The following is a 23,354-nucleotide window of genomic DNA, read 5'->3' as shown; positions in this document are numbered from 1 at the left end:
AGAGTTCCCCTGTGTCCCAACTCACTGAGGCAATCCGAGAGGAGTACAGGGTGAAAAACGCTATTACAGGCTTATGAGTAGCAATCCCTCCCAGCGCCTGATCCTGTGACTGTGTGTGTTGTGCTTCACACTCCCACAAGATAAGGTGCCCTGTGGTTGATTTGTCGTTCATGGGTACAGTGGCCTCTGGTGACCTGATAGTTGTTCACATGAGGAAGATGCTTCTTCCGGGATTCAGAAACTTGGCATTATTTACCATACAGGTGCGGGAGATTAACCATATATACTTTTCCTAATGTTGTTTGACTGTCATTCTAAAGAAGGAAAGAATGAAAGAATTAAAGGAAATAATCAAAATAAATGGTCTTTATTTCCCTTTGGACAAGTGCAGGCAAATTGCCCACCCAATTCTAAATTAATTACACAGACAATTTGCTCAAAGTTTGGCCACGGGGAAAATCAGGCCCTGTGTCACTCATCCTTACCAGTATTAATACCATTGTATTATCTGGAGCCAAACATAAGATCCAATTGACAGGAAGAGGATCAGGAAGGACTTTTAAAAAAGCTCATAGAAGAAAATGGTAAGGTTTGTGTGATGTAAATTAAACAAATTAGTCTCGGTTAATATTCTATTTTTGTTCTTGCACTATGCAATAGTATTTAACTAAAGGGGTTTAACCTAGTGAGAGAGAGAAAAAAATATATATATTCTCCAAAGTACTTTTCAGAACTTGCACATTCGTTTCTGAGATTTCTCTTTCCTGGTTAACTGCTATTCGATGTTCTAATTCTGCCCATGGCATTTCGTGAGTGAAATTTCAGTATTAAATCTCAATAATGGCTGTTAAAGTGTCTCGGAGATTCTGTACATGTCAATTTAATGAGTGCACAACTGCTGCATATTACAAATTGAACAGGTGCATACTATTTAAAATAATATATTATTAATTGTATAAATGTTTTCTTGATGTGCTCTAATGTCATTGAGAAAATGGGTATAATTATATCAAGATATGAAGTCAATAGTGATAAATAATAATAAATATATCTATATACTGAATATGTAATTCCACATTATTGCTGGAACATATTTGATTTCTGATCTCTAGTGGCTAGTGTTTTTACAGTTCCTTTTAGATGGGCCACTTCTTTCTAGAAAACAAATCTGTATTTTCCATTTTAGCTCTTGAACAGCAATACAAGCATAGACAGAAAATTGAGTAAATTGGGAAAGTGCCTCTCTCTGACTGTATATAATCTGTGGTCAGTCTCAGCACCAGCCTCTCTGTATGGGGGCCCAACTCAGAACAGAGTCCCGTATTTAAAATGCATATACGTTTCTGTGTATGATGGGCAAATTAATGCTCTTTCTACAAAAAAAAAGGAAAGAGAAGAAGAGGAACTTTATCACAGTGCAGAGTAACAATCTTATCAGTGCTGTACAGCTGTGGTTTTGAGAAGAGTGCTAATCCAGAGAAGACCGCTCTGACCCCCCACCCTTTCCCCTCGCTCAGCTCAGCAGGCAGTGGGGCTTAGCTGGCGCCTAACAAAAGGTATGTGGAATCGCTTGTAAAATGTCTTACACAACTGCCGTGCCGAAGGGAGGATTTAGACAGCAGGTAGGAGAGGGAAAGCATGCCACTAATTATAGTAACAAATAGCCTTAAATTATCTGATACACTCTCTGTAATTGTATCACAGTGTTATTTACTTAGTATTGACGCTCAGGCAACTACAACTCTGGGAGATTGCTACACTGCAGGTTTCCAGAACTAATGGTCTCAGAATGCAGTTTAGGCACACAATAAGTACCTTTGAGCAGGAGGAACACACACAATAGAAAACTATTTTAAACACGTTTTGATCCTCTTAGATATTATGACCCTGAACTTTCAAGTTGATTTTACTTAGTTTTAAACTTAACCCACCCAAAAGAGTGAGCACTAGTAGAACTGTTGGCTGTAGTACACAAGATACTGCATTTATTTTGTATTTTTCCGTACTGGTAGTGAATGGTTTAACCTCCTGCCTTGTGAGTTGTACATTTTCCCCGTCATCAACCACATAAACCATCCATCAGATATGGCAAAGCAACACCAGTGTGTGAGAAACTGGTTAAACTGAATTAACTTGCAACAAACAAGAGAAAATAAAACAGTGGCAAGCAAATACAACAAAGGCTTCTATTACAAAGCGAATGCATACTCCTAGATTCATAGACTTAAATTTGAAGTAATTAATCACTTATAAAACTAAAACCAGTTTTAAACAAATAGTCTAAGCTTATGAAATGTATGTGTCAGACCGATTATAGAATTTGCTTTTCTGCCATGACTCTACAATTTCTGTTTTTGCAAATGGTGCCATTAAATAGGAAAATCCATTACAGTGCATTATGTTTTTTTGGTTGTTGTTGCTGTTATTTATGTTTTTTTTTTTCCCAAAATGCACCCCATTTTAGTAATGCAATTGTATTTCTACTCCGCAGTTCCCCTGGGTAAGAATTCACGTTCACAGCACAGAAACCATTTATTCTCAAGCCTGAGGATTCTGGATTTCCCTCATGCACTGCAGATTATTTGGATCCTGCCCAAGGATTTTTAATTCATTTTGTTTTTGTGTTTTGTTATGCTTTTTAATTAGATGCATGCTACTGGAAACATTACGTTAGAGCCATACACCTCTGTAACAAAGAGTCTGTGTATTGCACATATTAAATAAAATAAAGAGATGAAGAGGTGTAGTCAAGAGACTAATTTAGACACACAGATTGATAAAAAAAAAAGCTTTCATCTGTTAGAAGGCTTTCATCTTTACCACAGTTCGTGCAGCTGACCTTTTGAAATTGTTCAGCTTTGTGCACAAAGCCAAAGACAGGACTTGGAACCACAGGTCAGAGCATCTATTTAAAACAAACAAAGTAAACTAGAAATAATAGCTTTTAAAAACAGCCTTTTCTGCAGATGAGTCACATTATTTATTAGGTCAAGGGTATTTACTTGTGAAAAGCCTTTAGTAAGGCAGTTGTAATGTTCTACCCTCAAGGCTGGATAGACATTTTAACATCTATTTGAAGCTGACACAATTAAAATCCTAATTAAACAAATTTGCCATCATTAGAAAATTGTTAAAAGATCTAAATCACATCTCCAAGCATTTATGTACCTTCATAAATCACGCCTTTCTTGTCTGTCAGTTTGAGAATGTCTGAGGCGGTTGAATGGCAGATGGAATCCAAGCTGTCAGTGGCTTCAACTGGATTAAAAGTAGTGAAATCTTAGTTCAGGTTTGATGGAGGGAAATAATGGCTCTCTTCTCTTCCCTGTGAGCAGCATATAAAAGGGCTGTAATTAGGCCCCATTTACAAAGAGTTTACCCACGGGTAATTCAAAGCATGTAGTTTAAGGTCTTGTTTAACTAATCAAATTACGTTTGTTATGGAAGAAATGCTTGAAAAGTGTCAAGGAGGCCAATAACGGTTCGGAGCAGATGATGATTTAATTGTGTATTATAAGTTGCACTTAAACAATAAATGCCAAAGAAAACTGATAGAGAATGAGGGTTAATGATTATTTAATGTTGGCCGTAGAGACTGTTGGCACGTACGGCTCTATATAAAAGCAGACTACAAAGCGGCTTATAGGGCACAGCCTTTAGCAGTGTAACAGGACGTGAAGCTGAACGATGCAGGGTAAAGGAAAATATTCAATGTCTCGTTTGTCGAGCCCTAATGCAGCCTCATGGGTGAGCTGCCTGAACATGCAATTATTGAGTTGTGAGTTTGTGTTCTCCTTCTTCGCAGGGTCTTGGCTGAGCTTTTCCCTAATGGAGGCAGCTATGTAACCAAGACCCCTGCTGGCCAGAGATGGATCTGGCTTGTGTGCCGATACGCAAGGGAAGATACTGAGCTACTATCCGGCCAATTAGGGATTTCTCTTTAGCAGCAGCATGGGGTGCCAGCTCTACAGAATGAGATTGAGCCTCGACAGGCAGAAACAATATTAAAATCCGCCTTGATATGATTGCCATTGCGGTCACATCATTTCTGCGTCTGATTCACCCGTCTGTTAAAATCCACGGAAATCTCAAACTAAATTGACTGATTAGGCTTGCAATTACACCTGTGAACTCAGTCAAGCCCTATTAGCTAACTAATGGCCAAGACATCTGCCCTTGGAAACGATCACAGAATCACTTTTGGGTTTGTTTATTTGATTGTTCTTGTGGCTGTGTTTGAGTTTGTTCCAGAAATAAAACTGTGGAAGAGAAAGGCACCACGGCACAGCTGTATATACACAATCTAATAGGTGAACATGACATCATCTGGTGGAGTCCATAGGCAAAAATGAACCCCTAAAGTGCAACGACACCATTATGTTTTAATCACACACGGATTTTCATCAAAGTGTATTTTGTAGTACTGTAGTCAAATCCTATGATACGGAAAGAATATCTATCCCAAGTGAGACTAATTGCCACCTACATTTCATTCTCCATTCAGTGATTTCCCATTATGGGTTCAATGAACAGACTGTATATTCAAATCCATCTCCTTAACAACCCCTTCTGTGAAAAAGGCCTGCCTTTTGCATTGCAACCATATGCACTGCAAACTCTTCTTTTTGCTTACATTTAATATTTTTCAATGGTTTCATTTGTACTACATAAAGCAGCTATGTGCATGAATAAATATTTGCATGAGTGTGAAAATTATAATAATAATAATAATAATAATCCAATGGGTCATAAGCAGTATTACAAGTATTTCTTTTGATTTTAATGTTCCACCTATTATCGTATTGAGTTCTGAATTGTACAGGGTGAAGTCAGGTCACTTCCACATAGAGCTGCACATCAATTAGCCTTAATTAGTCATTATAAGTGATCATTGTAAAAGGAATACCTACAAATAGGAAACCTTTTCTTAGGCAAAACTTAACTGCTAAAGAAAGGTGTGTTTATACAATTAGAGAAGCAGTCCTAACTCACTTACACACAAAGCAAACACTGCAGAAAAGGCCTTGCTACCTTACGTTTAGAAGACATCCTTAGATTGTGGTGAAGCTGATGACAGAAACAAACCACTGATCTACAACCCCACGTAAGCAGACTAAATTGGGATAAATGTACTCACTGTTGCTAGTTTCTGGACGTCTTCATCAGAGGCACCAAGAGATGCCAAGCCTATCTCCTGAGAGAACTGGGCAAACTTTGGATCAGCAAGGAGTGGCACATGTCCCAGCAGCTCATGGCACGTATCCCTGGATTAAGACACACTGACTTCAATGTATTTTCCAATGTCAAGGTAGACAAGACACAGCAGCACGATATAGCAGACACTTGTCGTGTTTTGCTGTTTACATGACAAAATACACCTTTAGTTACCAGTATCTTTAGTTAGTTATCAATGTAGGTTATGTATTGAAATAAAAATACATTAGAGCGATAAAGAACAGCTTAACAATTTCTTACTTCAAAACCAGAGTGAATTATAAAATATTCTTGTCCAACAAGGGGGAATACTTCCTACAGGCACTGTAAAATGTAATTAAAATGTGAAGTACTGGGATCCAAATGAAGACTAATCTCAAACTTGTCTAGTAAAACACTGCATTGTAATGTCAGCCTTTACTTCTTGTGGTTTATCAAGAACTTGAAATCTGATATCTGATATCTTAATCTGTACATATTTACTTGAATTAATTCAAATAGCACACCCTTATAAAGGTTCTGAGTAACACACTGATTTGGTTAAATCTCTTGTCCAAAATGTGGCATAGTGGAATTTCAGAAATTACAATGGCATGACAACAGCTTTGTATTGTTTGCGGCAGGTGAATAGTATATGTCCTGATGCAACCCCCATTGACTTTTAATTATCTTTTCAATTTGCTTTTCTCTATCTGGTTTTTAACTGTATCCTGGGGATGTCATGTTGCTTAATCTTTGTCTTAGCTTTCTGAGGTGTACTATCTCTCTGTTCCTAATCGGCTTTGATGACCCCAATTCCGGGGGAGTACCAGGGGTCGGTTGGTGCCAGCAGAGTTTTTTTGTTGAGATAGCAATTACAGCCGACGCAGAAGTGTCTATGTAATCATTTACACAGCTTTGCCAGGGATGCAGTCTTCTTGGCTAAAGGACTGAATTTGGAGCTCAACAGGTCAACAAAACTGGAAGGACCTGGGTGGAAAGGTGCGGGTGAGGAAGAGGATGGATCCTCTTTTAAGCACATACAGAGAAGAGAGAAAGGGCTGTGTATGTGTAATTTTGGTTCGTTGATTATATAGAGTACAGCATCTTTCAATTAATCACTGTAAATAAATAACTATCTCCAACTGCAGCAAAGGAGAACGTCTGAGAAAGAAGATAGGTGACCATAAAGGTCGGGAAGGAAAAACATTATTAAAGGGCATTTGAGTCAGGGCTAACGAGCTGAAAAAGTAAGAACACACACATTTTGAAAAACACAGCTCCAGCAGCAATCCAGCACACATCATTCACCCCGTACCCAATTTATCACATTCACACCAACAATTACAGACATGTCACAGTCTTAAAGCTGCCTGAAAGTGAATGACTCATTTAGAAATGGGGGCTTGATCCTTACTTTAGTGGCATATTGATCTCTGGTGACAAATAGGCGTGGGCCACCATGCTTAGACAAGACACTTACGGTTCAGGAGTGTAGAGTGGGTCTGTGCTGTGGCGTATATACTGGGTACAGTTGAACACTCGATATGCCAGTCCTGCTAGGAAATCCCTGGGTGACAGGTACCCAGCCACCGGCCGGACAGTAAAGCCAGACCTCTCTGCAAAGGCAAAGTGAACATCTTCCCATTATTACCCAGGACTGAAATAACTTCACTTCAATACTACACACCCATATGTGCTGCCATGGCAAGGGAAAATGTACGGGCTTCCGATTTCTTACATTCTGTGCATTTTCCGAAGCTGCCAAGGAAAACCCAGTTGCACAAGCCTGAGGCATGTCTGCTAACACAGTGTTTTCAGCTGCTCCTCACTTCTTCAGGAGAGTGCTGAGATGTCAGGATAAATATTGACAAAGGCCTGTAGTTGCTAGTACAGTAAATTATAAAATACAGTCGTATAAATAAGCTGCCAGGATTAGCAATGAGTCAGTTAATGTTGGCAGCTCCCTCCGATTCCTCTCAGCCCTTGCTTTTATTGATAGATCAGGTGGTAGTTTTAGCACTAATGCAAAGTGTCACAGAGTTGGATTCCCCTGAAGTGTAAAATTTGAGTGGTTCTTTTTAGGCAAACTGAGGGGTGTTGATATTTTGCTTTAAGAGTTCAATTTCCATAGATAAGGAAACTAGCAAAAACCATCAGAAAAATGCATCAGCACGCCTTCTTCATCGGGCAACTAATTTTAAGACTTCCAAGGAACCACATAATAAATATTTTGATGTTATTTAATCTCTTTCAACATAAAAATAAAAATGTAAAATGGACAACACAGCATTTTTTAGTGATCATACATTTCCAACCAACATGTGGCACAATAAAATGGGTGGTTAGGAAAAAACAAGCCAATTATACGCCAGATAAAATAAAGAAGTATACATACAGTCGTTTCAGTAAGCCTGTAAGGACTTGTACACTTGGTTTATAAATAACTATTGAAATGTCTGTGTTTGTTGGGGAAACTGCAGCATCTGTGCAGTAAATATCGCAGCGATGACAGATGGAGATCTGGTTGAAGCCGGAGGAAAGAGACTGGGACCAAAAGATAGGGAGAGAAGGAAAGCTGTGGATTCGCTGCTGGGGAAGGTCATGAGAGCAACCAAGACAGGGAAGCCGGGGGAGCGGGCAGGATGCTCTGAGGTCTGGGGGAGGAAGAGAAATTTGCCCACTGCAGATTATGTATTCAACTCTGGCCCTAGCACTGTGAACGGGGCTCTAACTGGGGGGGATCTGATTGTCTAGTACTTCTGCAAATAACCCCCAAAAGACTGATGCATTGATTTAGCTTCCCTGCACTGTAAATAAGACAGTTAATTAAAATCATGCATGTACACAGAGCATCCATATGTTATAAGTGCTGTAAACGTAGAGACATTTGCAGCCAAGTTCGTTTTTCTCTTGTTTGTGTACTTAATGCAATCAATATAACCAATTACTTACGGAAGTTATTTGACCAGCAGTTTGTCCCAGTCACTGGCTTTTAATTAGTGAAGTCTATGATAAGACATCTCAACCACCTTTTGAAATAATAATAATAATAATAATAATAATAATAATGGTGGGAAAGAATGTTCTGATTCTGGTAATAAAATGTTTAACCTACTGGGTTAACAGTTAACTTTAAAAAGACGTGTTTAAGGCTGTAAGTATATAGAAATGACTGTATGAATGGAAAAGTACACTGAAATGCTGAGATAGAAGGGTTAAGAGTTATTTTGTCCTTGTAATGACATCTGTTTTGGTTTAAGACACACCAGGATATTTTGACCAGGACAGGAAACCAAACCCTGTACCAGACATGATGTCGTTGTGTTCCTCCAAGGATATTGAAGTAGCTCTTTAAGTTTTACATGAAATACAGAGACCTTTTCATTGACAGCCCACCATTCAATTTCAGCGGGAAGCACATTCGTCAGTATTCTCTTTGCTAATTCGATCCATTAGCCGTGGGCCGGGGATGACTTTGTAGCTATGAAATATCTGACAGGTTTGGAAATTTAAAACTTAGGATCATCTGGAAATATGACAGGTTATCAGCATGAAATGGACATTTAGATAAATGAGGCCCATTTATTCTATAAAAAGAAAGATGTATGAAAAAATGAAATAAAATAAATTAAGTGTTAAAAAATAGAGCAATTCTCTTGTCAGAACGGGCTTTGAAGAGATCCATCACTTTCAATATTCAATAAATGTCTAATCTTCACTAAACTAAGAATTAAAGCACTTCAACCACTTAAGTGCTTGTGAACGCGCATAACGGGAGAAAACATTGGAATGTTCTGAGAATCAATGTTCTCTATAAAATAAATGGAAACCTCATTTTAGCCATCCTACAAACACTTGCCCTTAGTTTCTGTCTGAAGGCTCTTTTCAAGACTCAGTGTTCATCCTTGTCTCATTACTAAAAGCACTCAGGTTTGTAATGTTCCAAGGATAGACGTTTTACAAAAGCTGATGCAAGCACACAAAACATTTCACTCCTTTGCAGCCTTGGAACTATTTCATTCCAACTGACAGACATCACCAAAAACCAGTTTTTTAATTAAATTGTATTTATATGTTTGTTTGTTTGATTAATGATAAAACGCTTTTAACACACTCCCCAAGTCTTCAGACTGTGATTTGGGGTGCGCTTCTTTACAACCCAGGCTAATTTAATGCTTCAATAATTCTGCACATACATATGCTCTCTCAAAACTGCAAAACTGCTCAGCAGCAGCATATAATAAAATAAACCTTGATTTGAAAATAATTATTACACAGATATTGTTTACATATTTCACATAGATCAGTTTAATACCTGGAGTTCTCGTTTCATTTGCCATTTAGCAATATTGCAAAGGAAGTGATTTTTGTATGGTTGAAGAAGTGAAAGTAAACAACACAAACTATAATAATACAGCTCGGCCCTTTCATTTTCTATGCACTTTGCTGGGGTCACTCTGTTATGTGCGCGCGATTAAATGCGCTGGTTTGTTTAATTAATCAGTCCATGATGTGAAACATTCAATCCTTTTATCGTTTGAATGCAGGCAAAACCAACTCTAGTCGCAGCCTGTAGGCTAATCATATTTCTCATCACCCTGAAGAGGAACACTGCAGAAATGTTTACCCCACTCCTGCTTTATTGTTGCTCTGCGTTTATGCTCGTGATTCAGGGTTCATGTATCAGAGAATGCCATGGAGATGAATGTACTGTAACCCTGCAGGGAAGCAGCAGATCAAACTCTGATCACAATGACTGCGGGCGAGCTTGTAACTACTTGCCAAAAGGCCCGGTCTGCCCAGCAAAGTGCTTATCAGCAGCCGACTGTATCCCTGGGACTGTAGCAGTGCCTGAGCAAGCTACACCGCCCCCCTCCTCAGCAAAAGCATACAGCACCACAGGGACAGCTGAACAGGGAAGGCTTTTTTCACATGCTGACACCAAAGCAAGCTGGAGGGGACTGTGTCTGTGTCGAGGATTGAACCCTGCACTCAAACACTGCAGGCGAGCTTGTTATTGCATCACCAAAAAGCCTGGACCAACCTTTAAGTCTTTAATCCGCGTACTGCACCCAGGGCACAGTAACAGAGGGTACGCACATTACACAACTCACACTGCATAACGCTCACGGCTCGGAGAAAGACACATGAAAATGAGTGCGTTTGTTTTATGTGGGAGATGGCCTTTTAGGAGGCACCATCTTAAAACAAAACACACAAACCGTTGTCAATGGTTTCAAAATGAAGGATTGCCGAGCGTGTCGCTTTTTCAGATGAAAGTTTCTCCTTTTCTTTTTCAGTGGATTCATTTGACTTTTCTTTCTAGCACAAGCAAAAGACAACTGAGACTGCAGAGCCTTGATAACATTCTTTGGTTGAATTTCTAACAGGAAGAAAATCAAAACTGGCTTTGGTCTTCAGACTTGGAAGAGGTTGTGTTTTGTGCTCAGGTGAACTCATTTTGAAATGCTTGAAACATGAGATGCTAGGTAATGAAATGCAAGCATGAAGATTAAATATAAGGGAATGTAACATTTGATTTGCAGAAAGGCAATCAGTTTAAATGCAAAAAGCAACATGTTAAATCATATTCTCATGAGTTTATTTCTATTAAGACAAGTTCTATAATTCTCTTTTAACTAGTTTATTTATTTTATAAATTACCACCTTGAATTATGTTTAAATGCAGACTGAAAACTAGATAACATTTTTCTTATCTAAATGTAACTGAAACCTTTGATATTACAGTAGAAAGAGAGCTATATTCAATATTTTAATGCAATGACATTAAAAAGCAAATTATGGATTTATGTTGTGTTATAATTAACAAATGTTGATTAAAAAGCAAAAAATGTGACAGTTTAAAAAAAGAAACCTTTGCATCATAATATAATCATGTTTTTAATTCCAGAACTCCAGTTATGGAAGTTCTGTGACAGTTCTATTGATCAAATTGTCTAATTAAAGCTATAATTATAGTGTAATAGATTGGGGTTATTCTGGATGTAAGAACTGTACATGGAAAATGATTATGAGAATGTAGATTACTGCAACTTAATTAAGTATTAAGTTGTTTATTTATCTTCCTGCTAATGTGATTCAGTCTATGAAATGCTGCAAATGCATAAGAACAGGTGTCAGATGTCCTTACGGTCATTTAATATCTCAACAGTTTTTCCTGTATTGGAGATCAAACAATTATGGCAATTGAAGTATTTGTCCTTGTGCAAATTACAAGCTGTGCTTTGAAGCTTAGAGAATGTGGAGTCATATAAATACATACTGTACGTCTCTATGATCTATACAGGAAAGATTCATTTAGAAACACTCTAAATAAACTTTGCCACAGCTCTCCATTCCTCAGCCGATACAGGGGGAATTGAGTGAAATGTTAATTGCAGCATATGATTTTTATTCAGCTTGACATCTGGAAATCTGCACAAATCGAATTTGGAGTCGTGGTTTGTAGAGCTTGAAAGTGACAAGAGTGCATCTCTGAAGTGAGTACAGGTTTTTAAAGAGATTCTGTCTGTAAGAGGGTGTCCTATTTGACACTGACATTTCTGCACAAGCTTGAATTTACCTTTCAAGAAAGTTGACACATCTTCGAGCTGAGGGATGTTGTCTTCCCTGTACCCACAGTACTTAGTCAGCAGTGGGAGGTTCTTCAGATATTCACGACAGGCATGAGTAGGGTAGAGCTTCGTGAGCTCTCTAAACACCGTGCCCCACGTCTTCACTTCTTCTTCTGTGTACTGGATCTGGGGGATGGGCTGCCCACTAGAGGAACAGAGATGAAAGATTTTCCACAGGAATGCAACATTTGCTTAAATAGGTAGATTTCTACGCTTTGGTATGGTCCAGTGATTTTGCTTCCTGACAGATAATCCTGGGGGAATCTCCATAACATTCGTAAACTTCTAAACTCAGCCGGAGCATATTCTGCCGAGGATTGGATGTTTTCCACTCTCGTGAAGCACAAATGTTGACTGTGTTACACCCTGCAGCTATATCTTTTGTTGTCTGATTTGGATTTAATTTTTGAACATAATCTAATGATACAAAACTGCAAAAACAACAACAATGAGGAAAAAAATGCTTCCTTAAATATCTGGTAAGTTAAACAAATTCCTTTAGGACATTTTCATGGAATTTAGTTGTTTTTTTTGGGTGGGGGGGCAGTGTCAAATCACCGAAGCCCAGAGGTATGCCACCTTCTCACTGCAGATGGCAGAAATGTTTGTCACATGGGCTGAACAATTCCCTCTCCATTCCTAAGGAACCACACAGCCATTATTCTAATAAGCCTTCAGAGTAAATTGAAGCCATCTCAATTAAATTTGCAAGATAATGCAGCAATTCGTGACATTTTCACTAACATTTTTGTGTAACGTGCTTCACATTCATGACAAGCTAAGAACACAAAGTGGTTAACAAACAATGAAGATAAATACAGTAAGGTGTGGTTAGACATTTGTGACTAATTGTACCATTTGTATGGCAATTCCTTAACTTTTGTTATTTTCATAAACTGAACTGAGTAAATAAGAAAGTTAACAATACTTTTACAAGCAAAACACAGCATTTTGGAAAGCATTTTGCATGTTGCAAAACTGTCTCGGCTATAAATCTTACATCTTATTATGTAATTCAACGATTAAGGTGCAGCTTCCACAAGATTTGTCTGATATATATGTTTCCAAAGGTCAAAAGCAAGGCATGCACCATTTAACTGAGGATATTAGTCCAGTGAGGTGTGACCACACTAGAAGGGTCACCAAAGTCTTCATGAGGGGCTCGTTGACTTAAAAGGCCAGCTGTGCTGAAGGAGGTTGTTTGTGAGGAATTTATATCACATTTTGGCAGTATGATAATTCTCAGTGTGTATGCAGTTATGCAATATATATATATATATATATATATATATATATATATATAACATATATTGTACAGTGAGGGAAAAAAGTATTTGATCCCCTGCTGATTTTGTACGTTTGCCCACTGACAAAGAAATGATCAGTCTATAATTTTAATGGTAGGTGTATTTTAACAGTGAGAGACAGAATAACAACAACAAAATCCAGAAAAACGCATTTCAAAAAAGTTATAAATTGATTTGCATGTTAATGAGGGAAATACGTATTTGATCCCCTATCAATCAGCAAGATTTCTGGCTCCCAGGTGTCTTATATACAGGTAACAAGCTGAGATTAGGAGCTCTCTCTTAAAGGGAGTGCTCCTAATCTCAGCTCGTTACCTGTATAAAAGACACCTGTCCACAGAAGCAATCAATCAATCAGATTCCAAACTCTCCACCATGGCCAAGACCAAAGAGCTGTCCAAGGATGTCAGGGACAAGATTGTAGACCTACACAAGGCTGGAATGGGCTACAAGACCATCACCAAGTAGCTTGGTAAGAAGGTGACAACAGTTGGTGCGATTATTCGCAAATGGAAGAAACACAAAATAACTGTCAGTCTCCCTCGGTCTGGGGCTCCATGCAAGATCTCACCTCGTGGAGTTTCAATGATCATGAGAGCGGTGAGGAATCAGCCCAGAACTACACGGGAGGATCTTGTTAATGATCTCAAGGCAGCTGGGACCATAGTCACCAAGAAAACAATTGGTAACACACTATGCCGTGAAGGACTGAAATCCTGCAGCGCCAGCAAGGTCCCCCTGCTCAAGAAAGCACATGTACAGGCCCGTCTGAAGTTTGCCAATGAACATCTGAATGATTCAGAGGAGAACTGGGTGAAAGTGTTGTGGTCAGATGAGACCAAAATCAAGCTCTTTGGCATCAACTCAACTTGCCGTGTTTGGAGGAGGAGGAATGACCCCAAGAACACCATCCCCACCGTCAAACATGGAGGTGGAAACATTATGCTTTGGGGGTGTTTTTCTGCTAAGGGGACAGGACAACTGCACTGCATCAAAGGGACAATGGACGGGGCCATGTACCGTCAAATCTTGGGTGAGAACCTCCTTCCCTCAGCCAGGGCATTGAAAATGGGTCGTGGATGGGTATTCCAGCATGACAATGACCCAAAACACACAGCCAAGGCAACAAAGGAGTGGCTCAAGAAGAAGCACATTAAGGTCCTGGAGTGGCCTAGCCAGTCTCCAGACCTTAATCCCATAGAAAATCTGTGGAGGGAGCTGAAGGTTCGAGTTGCCAAACGTCAGCCTCGAAACCTTAATGACTTGGAGAGGATCTGCAAAGAGGAGTTGGACAAAATCCCTCCTGAAATGTGTGCCAACAAGGGTTTTGCCACCAAGTACTAAGTTGAAGGGGTCAAATACTTATTTCCCTCATTAACATGCAAATCAATTTATAACTTTTTTTAAATGCGTTTTTCTGCATTGTTTTTGATGTTATTCTGTCTCTCACTGTTAAAATACACCTACCATTAAAATTATAGACTGATCATGTCTTTGTCAGTGGGCAAACGTACAAAATCAGCAGGGGATCAAATACTTTTTTCCCTCACTGTATATAGTTATGGAAGTGAATACCTTCCAAGGTATTCAAAGAAAACTGGGGTTTGCGGTTTAAATGAAGAAACAGTTCCTAGGGGATAATGGGACATCACTTTTCACACGGAAGCACCTGAAAAGCCTCAGAGCAAAGTGACCCACTTGGCCCTTCGCCTGCTACAGCCAAAGTACACTGTAACATCCCAAGTTCCCAAGGGATTATGGGATACTGTGTGCAAGAGTAGGCAGTGGAACAGTAGTCTTGGAACGACAGCAAATACCAGGACATGAAGAGCAGGGACAGACTCGGACCTGCTCTGATGACACTCCAGAAGTCAGCACAGGGATGGAGCAGCGCTCAACACATCCAGTGAGCTCCACCACATACACCGCTGGGAGACTGGTGGTGTTTTGAAGCCTGGCTGCCTGGGCTCACCTTCAAGTGCTGAGCCGCTTCTCCCACCCTGGACAAAAAAAACTCACTAGATGGTGGGGCCCCACCTCAGAGGGGATTCAGTAGTGACAGAGCTCATGTTAGACAAGTCCTCCTTCTCCTCTCGCGAAAATCCTGCCTGGAATTAATCTTTATTGTGAGAAAAATCAAGCACAAAGCTTCTTGACATTGACTGAAAATCTGTCTATATTGTTTGTAAAATACTACCTAGGAGATTAGGTAAAATTGAATGAGTTCATAAGAAAAAAAAAACAACTCTGTACTGATTATGCCATTTTAATTAGTAATGCATTTATTTATTGAACAATTGATTACAAAATCTTTATGCAGGGAATTAACTGCAGATGGAGCAGCTCCAGGACAGAGGCCTCCTGTCATCTGAAGCTGCAGGATCAATATAGTCTTTTATTAGTCTTGTCGGTTTGTTGAATGGTGCAAAATGATTTTATTACACAAGGATCACTTCATTTTCAAACATTATTGAATTCTGCCAGCGCCTCATGCCAGCAACGCTCATTGTTCACCACCCGGTTCCCTAACCTTCTCCGTGTCAGCCTGTTCAAAATGGAAAATGAAAAAAACCCTCAGTCTCACATTCAACCATAGCTCTATGAGGGGCGAAAAGGACCTGCACAAGCCAAAAGTGATAAAGAAAAAAGCTGTGCTGGAAATGCTAGCGGTTTTACTCGGTTTAAAAGGTAAAGAAGAACGAATGTTATAAGCTGTGAGCGATTATGTTTTGTGTAGATGAAAAAATATGTAAAAGTGAACTCAAACAGCACTGCTGTCCTTTGTTCCAGATGCATGACTGCAAGATCTGGGATGACTCTGGTTGACAGCTCACACTGAGTGAAAGACTACACATCACTGCGCTCACACTTACACAAGAGGAAATGCCACTAGTTCACCCAGGTTTTAGATTATCCTGAAGTGTTTCTTTCATTCAGCACTGATATTTGAATTGTTTGAGGAAAATGAGGAAAAAACGAATTAATCTTTCTGGAATGCTCTAGCTGGTTTACAGCTACAATTGCCAGACTGTGGCCTAGACCAAAATCAGAAAGTTGACCCAGCCTTGAATCACAAATTACAAGCTTAATTATCCCTGCCATGGGTGAATTTATTGTCAGAAGCCAGTTTCTATTACTTCATTTGTAAATTAAACATGATAGAGTACAAGTTTGGGTCATTTTTGGCAAGGGTAGAGTTTTAATTTTTAATTGTTTTCAAATTACAAGCTTAATTAACCCAGCCACATTTCAATAATTTTCAGAATCCACTTTCTGTTATTTAATTACTAAATAAAACATGATAAGGAACAAGTTGTGGTCATTTGGGGGAAGATTCAAGTTTTAAAGTTTTAATTTAGTCTTGGCCTGGGGCTCAGAATTAAAGGCATTGGATGTTACAATTACCAGGAAGCTGAAAGCTACTCAAATTAAATGACTGTAAAGATAAGAAGTCAGTGCTATTAGGAACCACAGGGATGACAAGTAAATCAATAAATACATAAGACCATTTAAGTAAATAACTAAGTATTCAAAATGTGTACACTGATATACTGTCTGCCTGCAGACAAAACAGCCTGATTATGTTACCAGAAAACCCTAACATTTCTATGTACATAACCGATGCAGTTTCTAGGAAGAATTATCATCAAATCCAAATCGACCTCCTACCTATGAACGAGCCAAATTTAAAGTATTTGAGCTGTGAACGCTCAGTTGACAGGCCACCACAACATATCTGTTTACATATACACTGTATTGCCAAGTGAACTGGGAAGAGCCTAGCTCTGCATATTCTGAGTCATACCAAAGGTCATGTATTAAGTACATTGTTTTTGTTTTTGTTAGGGGCCTTATGAGGACAATTACATATTGTGACATTTTGGAGAAGTGTATTGCCAGTGTTAGCAGGATGTTCTGGGTTGTGCCTGTATGATTCCAACGTTGGAAGTATAACATGGTCTTTTAAGGAGAAAACGGTTCAATATTTGATTACAGTCCTGACCTCAATCCCACCCAAACATTCCACCAATTAATTGAAACAGTGAATTCAAAAGAGTCCAGGGACCAAGTTCTCTCACTTCTTTTGACAGAGCTGTTGAAGCTGTTGTAAAGTGCTCTTAGAATTACTGAAGTTTACTACAGTATGATATCGTACATTAAAACATGTGATTGACAAGACAATCAGGCAACGTTAAGGAGAGGGTAAAATTAACCGTTACGTTTTTGTGTGTTTTATATTGTAGCAACCAGCATATTGTGTTGGTTTATTTAATAAGAATTGATAAGGTCTATCTTCTCCCTCTCCAGATCTCTGACCCTTCAGAGTCTGGTCAGTTCTATCAGGTCATAAAATGTATCAAAGATGTGCTGTGTTGTCTCTAAAGTCCACAGTTTAGGGGGGTATAGACATCTTGATAGGAAGCCATCATTCAGGAGAACGGACTTCACCTCGGGGCCACTTTCTCACACAAACCAAATATACAATTATTTTTCTGGAAGGTGTCAAACGCCTCCACCAAATCTCACCATCAAAGACAACATGAGGTCATAGATACTATGACTGCTACCAGATGAGCAGGTGATGTATCTATCCCATGTGTGATCTACCAGTAAGGAACATACCACAAAGGCCCAATTTCTTTTAAAGACTCAGCCAAGTACTCAGCTCCCTTTAAAACCCAACACAAGTCTATGATTCATTCTCCTTGAATCTCAGAACAAACTCCGAACCCAGCCAGCTGCCCATCCTCAGCCGTGGAGACCATATCAAGAATTCTTCCCAAACTCAAACTAGCCTTCTCACGTAATCACCAGGATAGCTCCTGGTTTGAACATTTTCGACTGTCAAACTGAATTGGAATAATTCAGACCAGTAACTACTCACAGCAGAACAGTCACCCTGCCCAGAGATCTGTCTCTGGATTCCCCCCAGAGGCAGAGCCATCGCTTCATTGGAACATCTAAGTAACTGAGCCTGGATATTTGTGCATCATGTTTCGGATTTCCATTTGAAAGATCGCAAGAACCTGGCATCACCGGACCGTCATTCCTCACAGAGCGGATACACTCCTAGAATCCTTGCCGTATCTGAACATTCAATATTTGTTATTTATGAACTTGAGATTTTTTTTAATGTAAATTACTAAGTGTTGTTGATGTAGAATAGCGCATGTACACATTTTGCATAATATAGTTTTATTTGCATAATCTAGTAGCATCTGAATGTTTGTTAAACCATATATGAGTGACTATCTGGCATAGATATAGATTGTATTAGTCTTATTATGAATCAGTGTACATTTATAATAAAGAGTTTGTTTCTTTTGAACTTGTGTTTGTGTCCAATCTAATCTTAGGAATCGAGCTCTACTGGTCAAATGTCTTATAAGAGTTATTTAATTGGGGAAAACCAACGTTTACTATCCCAAACACCAATTTCAATGGTAAGATGGTAACTTTGGTTTTCTTTGTATCTCAGTTGGTCTTTTGTAATTATGATCAGTGGTCACTCCTATTGGCAAACTAGATAAGTGATACAATTTTCAGAAAGCAATGGTGAAAAAAAAAAAGGTTTCCTTTGTGGTAACATGGCTTGAAAATTATATGTATCTTGTTTGCACTAGAGCAATGGTGTGCAGCAGGATTTTAGAGAGGAAGAAATTGCTTCCCCTACAGCTACAGGGTGTCAATAACATTTTATTTCATTCATTTCCATCATTTGGAAGATACTAAAGGCCTATGAGACAGAAAAATAATCATAAAGAAGAACAATGGGAAAGAACATATTATACTTACTATTTGTAACTCATGGCAACATCCACAAAATATTTTCTCCTCTGACGATAAACATTATCTTTAAACCCCTAAAACAGAGAAAATAAATTTGTTACAATCCATTTTTAGAAGGCACCAAAATGTATGAAAATATTAACTTAGTTAGGAAGCTGTACTTAAAGATCACTTTGACAATTATATGTTAATTAGAGCATGTGTAAAGTTAATGAAAACCAATCTGGGTTTCACTTGTGTAGCCTTTTACTGGAATACAAAACAATGGATACAACACACTTTAGCTCTTTTTTTTTCTCTCTCTCTCTCTCGTCTAGTCTGACCCAATCTATCTATCTCACTCAGGCATTACTAATCAATCATACACAACCAGACTAGTATACAACACATCCATAAGTCCATGTTTACATTTCTACAAAGAGCATTACAATATGTTTGTATTATTTAATTCATTATACCATGATCACTATTATTATTATCACTACAATCACTAAAACCAGGAATGTAGCTCTTTCATTACATACTACTAATATTATCTTTAGTGTAATACAATTATAATGTCTATTACTACAAATAAGCATTTATTACTCCTTACACATGTCAATGCTACTTTTTCATACTATAAGGTCAGAAAAATAATTGGAAATTATCACATTTGCATACTACACAGAGATAAAAAAAAATGTAATTTTAAGCTTGAAAAGCATTTGCATCAGTATGAAAAATGAATTCCAAATGCAATGATCTGCATATGTAAACTACTTTCACAAAAAAGGTCATTGTTAAATACCATTGATCATGTTGGGTTAATACCAGTTTCACATATTCCTACCATTTCAGTCTGTAATGTTCTACATCTTCCAGTAAATCTTGTTCAATTTCACTGGAAGCTTGTCATGTTCCATTTAAATCAGGAAAAATCTCATCACCATGAATGTTGCTGCTAAATCATGCATCTTCTCAACACAACAACTTCAATGAAACACACTGTGATTGCCAAGCAGTTATATTTTGGCTTTTACATCAATATCTGAATGATTCTAGGTCAGCCAGTGGCACACATGTCCAAATATAGTGTAGTACGGACCCACCTTCTAATTATTTCAATGAGCTTTGTGATGTCTTAGCCGGGATGGTGTCTCAGAATAGCCCATCATTTTAGACTTACAATCCTATCAGAGTTAAAAACATAAGAACTCCACGTGTGTTTTCAAGGGAAATGGTACTTTAAATGACATTTAAAAATAATTCATCATGATGCCTAGTGGCCAGTTTACTCAAGGGAGTTGGTTTCCTGGAGAAGACTGGAGGCATGTAAAGACTGGAGAGGATGCCTTTAGCTTTCCAAGGGGTCACCTGAACCACATTGACCACCCTGAGGGACCCCGCCAGCCCGCGGCCTTCACCCAGCAACCACCAATAACAGGCTGTCAGATCCAGCCAAAGACTTCAGGCTATCTTCAATCGAATGGGTCTTCTAACTCACTTAGCACCGTCCACAGCTGAGCCAAGTGCTGCTGGCTGGGTCCCTCACAGATGTGACCGCGAACGCTTCTGACGCCTCCTCAGTAGTGAGCTTGGTGGTCTGTGGTGTTTTTTTGCCGTTTGCCGATGACACAGTGCAAGCAATGACAGGCCGGCTGTATGAGATGGCAGCTTGGCAGGCTGGGGCAACTGTCTCTTTCACTTCGCTCTTGTGTCCTCATGTGAGCTGCTGGTGCGGGGACTTGCAGAAGGCAGCTGCTGGATGGGCCATGCTGGCTGGGCCTCGGATCCCCTTGTCTGGCGTGGTACAGGCTGGAACTGACAGGCTGTCATTGGCAGTGGCCGGGTGGAGGTGGGGTTCCTTGTGATGCACCCCCTCCACACATCTAGTATGCCTCTGGCCTTCCTCAGAAAGACCACAACTAGGACAAACTTGGGAAAGTGGATTGCTGAGAAGAGAGTAAAGTAATGATTAATTTAATCATGTCTAAGGTATGTCATAAAAATAAAAAACCCAAGATGGTTTTAGTGCTTTTAGTAAGATAAGTGAGACGAGAGAAGTACTATAATAATAAAAACTGTCATCAAAATGCTCAAACAAGTTTCATACAGACTTGGCAGGCTATAGCAGGACTTCTATTTTTGTGGAGTTTTTTTTATTTAATATTCTTAGTGTGGAGAGACAGTAGCAGATGTAAACCAGAAGTTTGTATAAATAATAATAAATGAATAAAATCGTTTTTAGAATTTGGATAGACCCATCTAAGGACATATATACAATTCGGACCCTCATTGTGCACTTGTGACAAACAGTAGATTTCTTTAAATGTGGTTTTGGACTTTTTTACTTTGCATATCCCTTATCATTGCAAATGATGGGCAGCTGAAGACTAGTGAAATTGACTGCACTTATGGGATGCAACGTATAGCCTTGTAATGCCAGTTAGTATTGTGGAATTTGAGCTACAATGGACAATGACCAAAGACAGGCTTGAGTTACCATCCCTGTGTTTCTTATGAAGATTTATTAGTAAGAAAAATGAGCCAAACAGAATAATAAATTAAAGAATGACAACATCATTGGAATACATTATAAATGAGCAGAGGGTGTTAGGAGAAAAGCACATTTCACAGCTTTAGATCCTGCAGTGCTTGGGCTGTTTAAATACATTCAGAATATTGTACTACATTTAAAACTTAACAAGGGAATAGTTTTTAAAATGGTATAGGATATCAATGTAATTTTTCAGTAGTTTGCTATGGTAACAGTTTATTATTGCTTCTTGCTTTAAATTATTAAGAAAGCAACAATTGATCCCTAACTCGTTTTTTTTCTTCTCTCACAATCTGATACATTTTCTGAATTCTAAACAGGAGCTTCTTATCTTGATATAATTAAACTCTTGGGGAACAAAGAGAGTAGAAACATAAACAGAGATCCATGTATATATATATATATATATATATATATATATATATATATATATATATATATATAGTAGCCTCCAAATCTAGTGTAACTAAAAGTTGATTTAGCAGGAAAACACAGGTGTTTGTTTCAGTAAAATAAATAAAATTAAAATAAAGAATTGATTGGCAATGAATATTGTATTGATGTTAAGCATATCTGTCAAAATAGTTATACATATTTCTAGATACAGAAGTGTTCATATTTGTTAATATGTATTTTGTGAATCCACTTTGATTGGCTTACAACATGGATTAATTTAGACCTTTAAGAGATTTCTCCGGAAGGATATACAACCATTCCTCCATGCCTGATCTCTCCAGCTCCCCCAGGTTGTATGGCATTGTATCTGTGCACTGCTTTCTTCAGTTCATAACATGATTTTCCCATTATGTTGACGTCTGGATTGTGATGGCCAATCAGAAATGTTGGGATACCATCACAATCTCCAATCCAAACACATCTTTGTTGTATGAGCTGAAGAAAGCCATTTGCAAGCACAAGCCAACAAACCCAGAGGAACTGGAGAGGGTTTGAGTGTTCACAATACATTTAGTGAAACATGAATACTGTTTTACTTACATATTACTGATATGCACAAAACTAATAGTCAAACACTACATTTTGATTAATTTGTGTTGAAAAACATAGAATGTGTTCTGGACATCATCAGATTTTAATTGCAGTTTATTATGCTTATGAATGCATTGGGAGCCAAATTTGGGAGCTTTTAACAACTGAGAATATGAATTAGGATTTTAATGAAAAGTCAAGGTACAACACCACCTTTATGCCGGTGTAGGGGTCTGAAGTGGTCTTTTCAGTGTTTCTGGCGAATAAGGAGCTGTTAGTGCTTTTACATTTTAGTTCTACTAAATTGGAGCTGGACCCCAAATGGGATGAGATCCAGGTTAATCATATATTTCCAACAACAACAAAAATAAGGATCTCCTCTTTTAGATATTAATCTTGCAGTCGTAGTTTTGGAGCACAATACTGTGATTTGGTTTCCATGGGAACCTTTATTATAACTGCTTTCCTCACTTCAAAATATAAAAACGGCCAAAATCTTCTTAAAATAGGACTTTAGCAAGACGCGTTATTGCCAGAATGATCAACTGCCTGCTGAGGATGCAAATACATTTTTGGCACTTCATATTAATGCTCTGATTTACTTAGTGTATTCAGATGAATAACACTGTTTTGCTACAATTTGTAACTTTATTAGTATTATTTTTTAGCAACCACCTTTTTTCCACAGTGACATACATGGTTAATCAAATGCTAAAATATAATGTATAACATACAAACAATATTTCAAAAGGAAAACAATGTCTACACATAACTGTGAATAAAAGTGAGGAAAGAAAAGATCAGAACTCTCTACATATGTAGCAATAAGCCTGATACAATAATGGAGGTGCAGGCAGGCAGGATTGGTGAAAGCAGGAAACATAAGATCAGGATCGGTCA

At 38.4% G+C, this 23,354-nt stretch overlaps 1 protein-coding gene across 1 annotated transcript in view; it reads right to left on the bottom strand.

Annotated features, from left to right (window-relative positions):
* Positions 1 to 23,354, bottom strand: part of tph2 (tryptophan hydroxylase 2 (tryptophan 5-monooxygenase)) — a 45,964-nt gene that overhangs the window by 8,299 nt on the left and 14,311 nt on the right. The window contains exons 5-8 of the mRNA XM_066724319.1: positions 18,935 to 19,002; positions 11,780 to 11,976; positions 6,677 to 6,812; positions 5,138 to 5,264 (exon numbers count right to left, since the gene is read on the bottom strand). Coding sequence (XP_066580416.1) covers positions 5,138 to 5,264; positions 6,677 to 6,812; positions 11,780 to 11,976; positions 18,935 to 19,002 — 528 coding nt within the window. The remainder of the gene's footprint in view (positions 1 to 5,137; positions 5,265 to 6,676; positions 6,813 to 11,779; positions 11,977 to 18,934; positions 19,003 to 23,354) is intronic.

Source organism: Amia ocellicauda, chromosome 15 (assembly GCF_036373705.1).
Source record: "Amia ocellicauda isolate fAmiCal2 chromosome 15, fAmiCal2.hap1, whole genome shotgun sequence".
Classification (NCBI taxonomy): domain Eukaryota; kingdom Metazoa; phylum Chordata; class Actinopteri; order Amiiformes; family Amiidae; genus Amia; species Amia ocellicauda.
The sequence above is the reverse complement of the archived record's forward strand: the minus strand, read 5'-3'. Positions and strand labels throughout refer to the sequence as shown.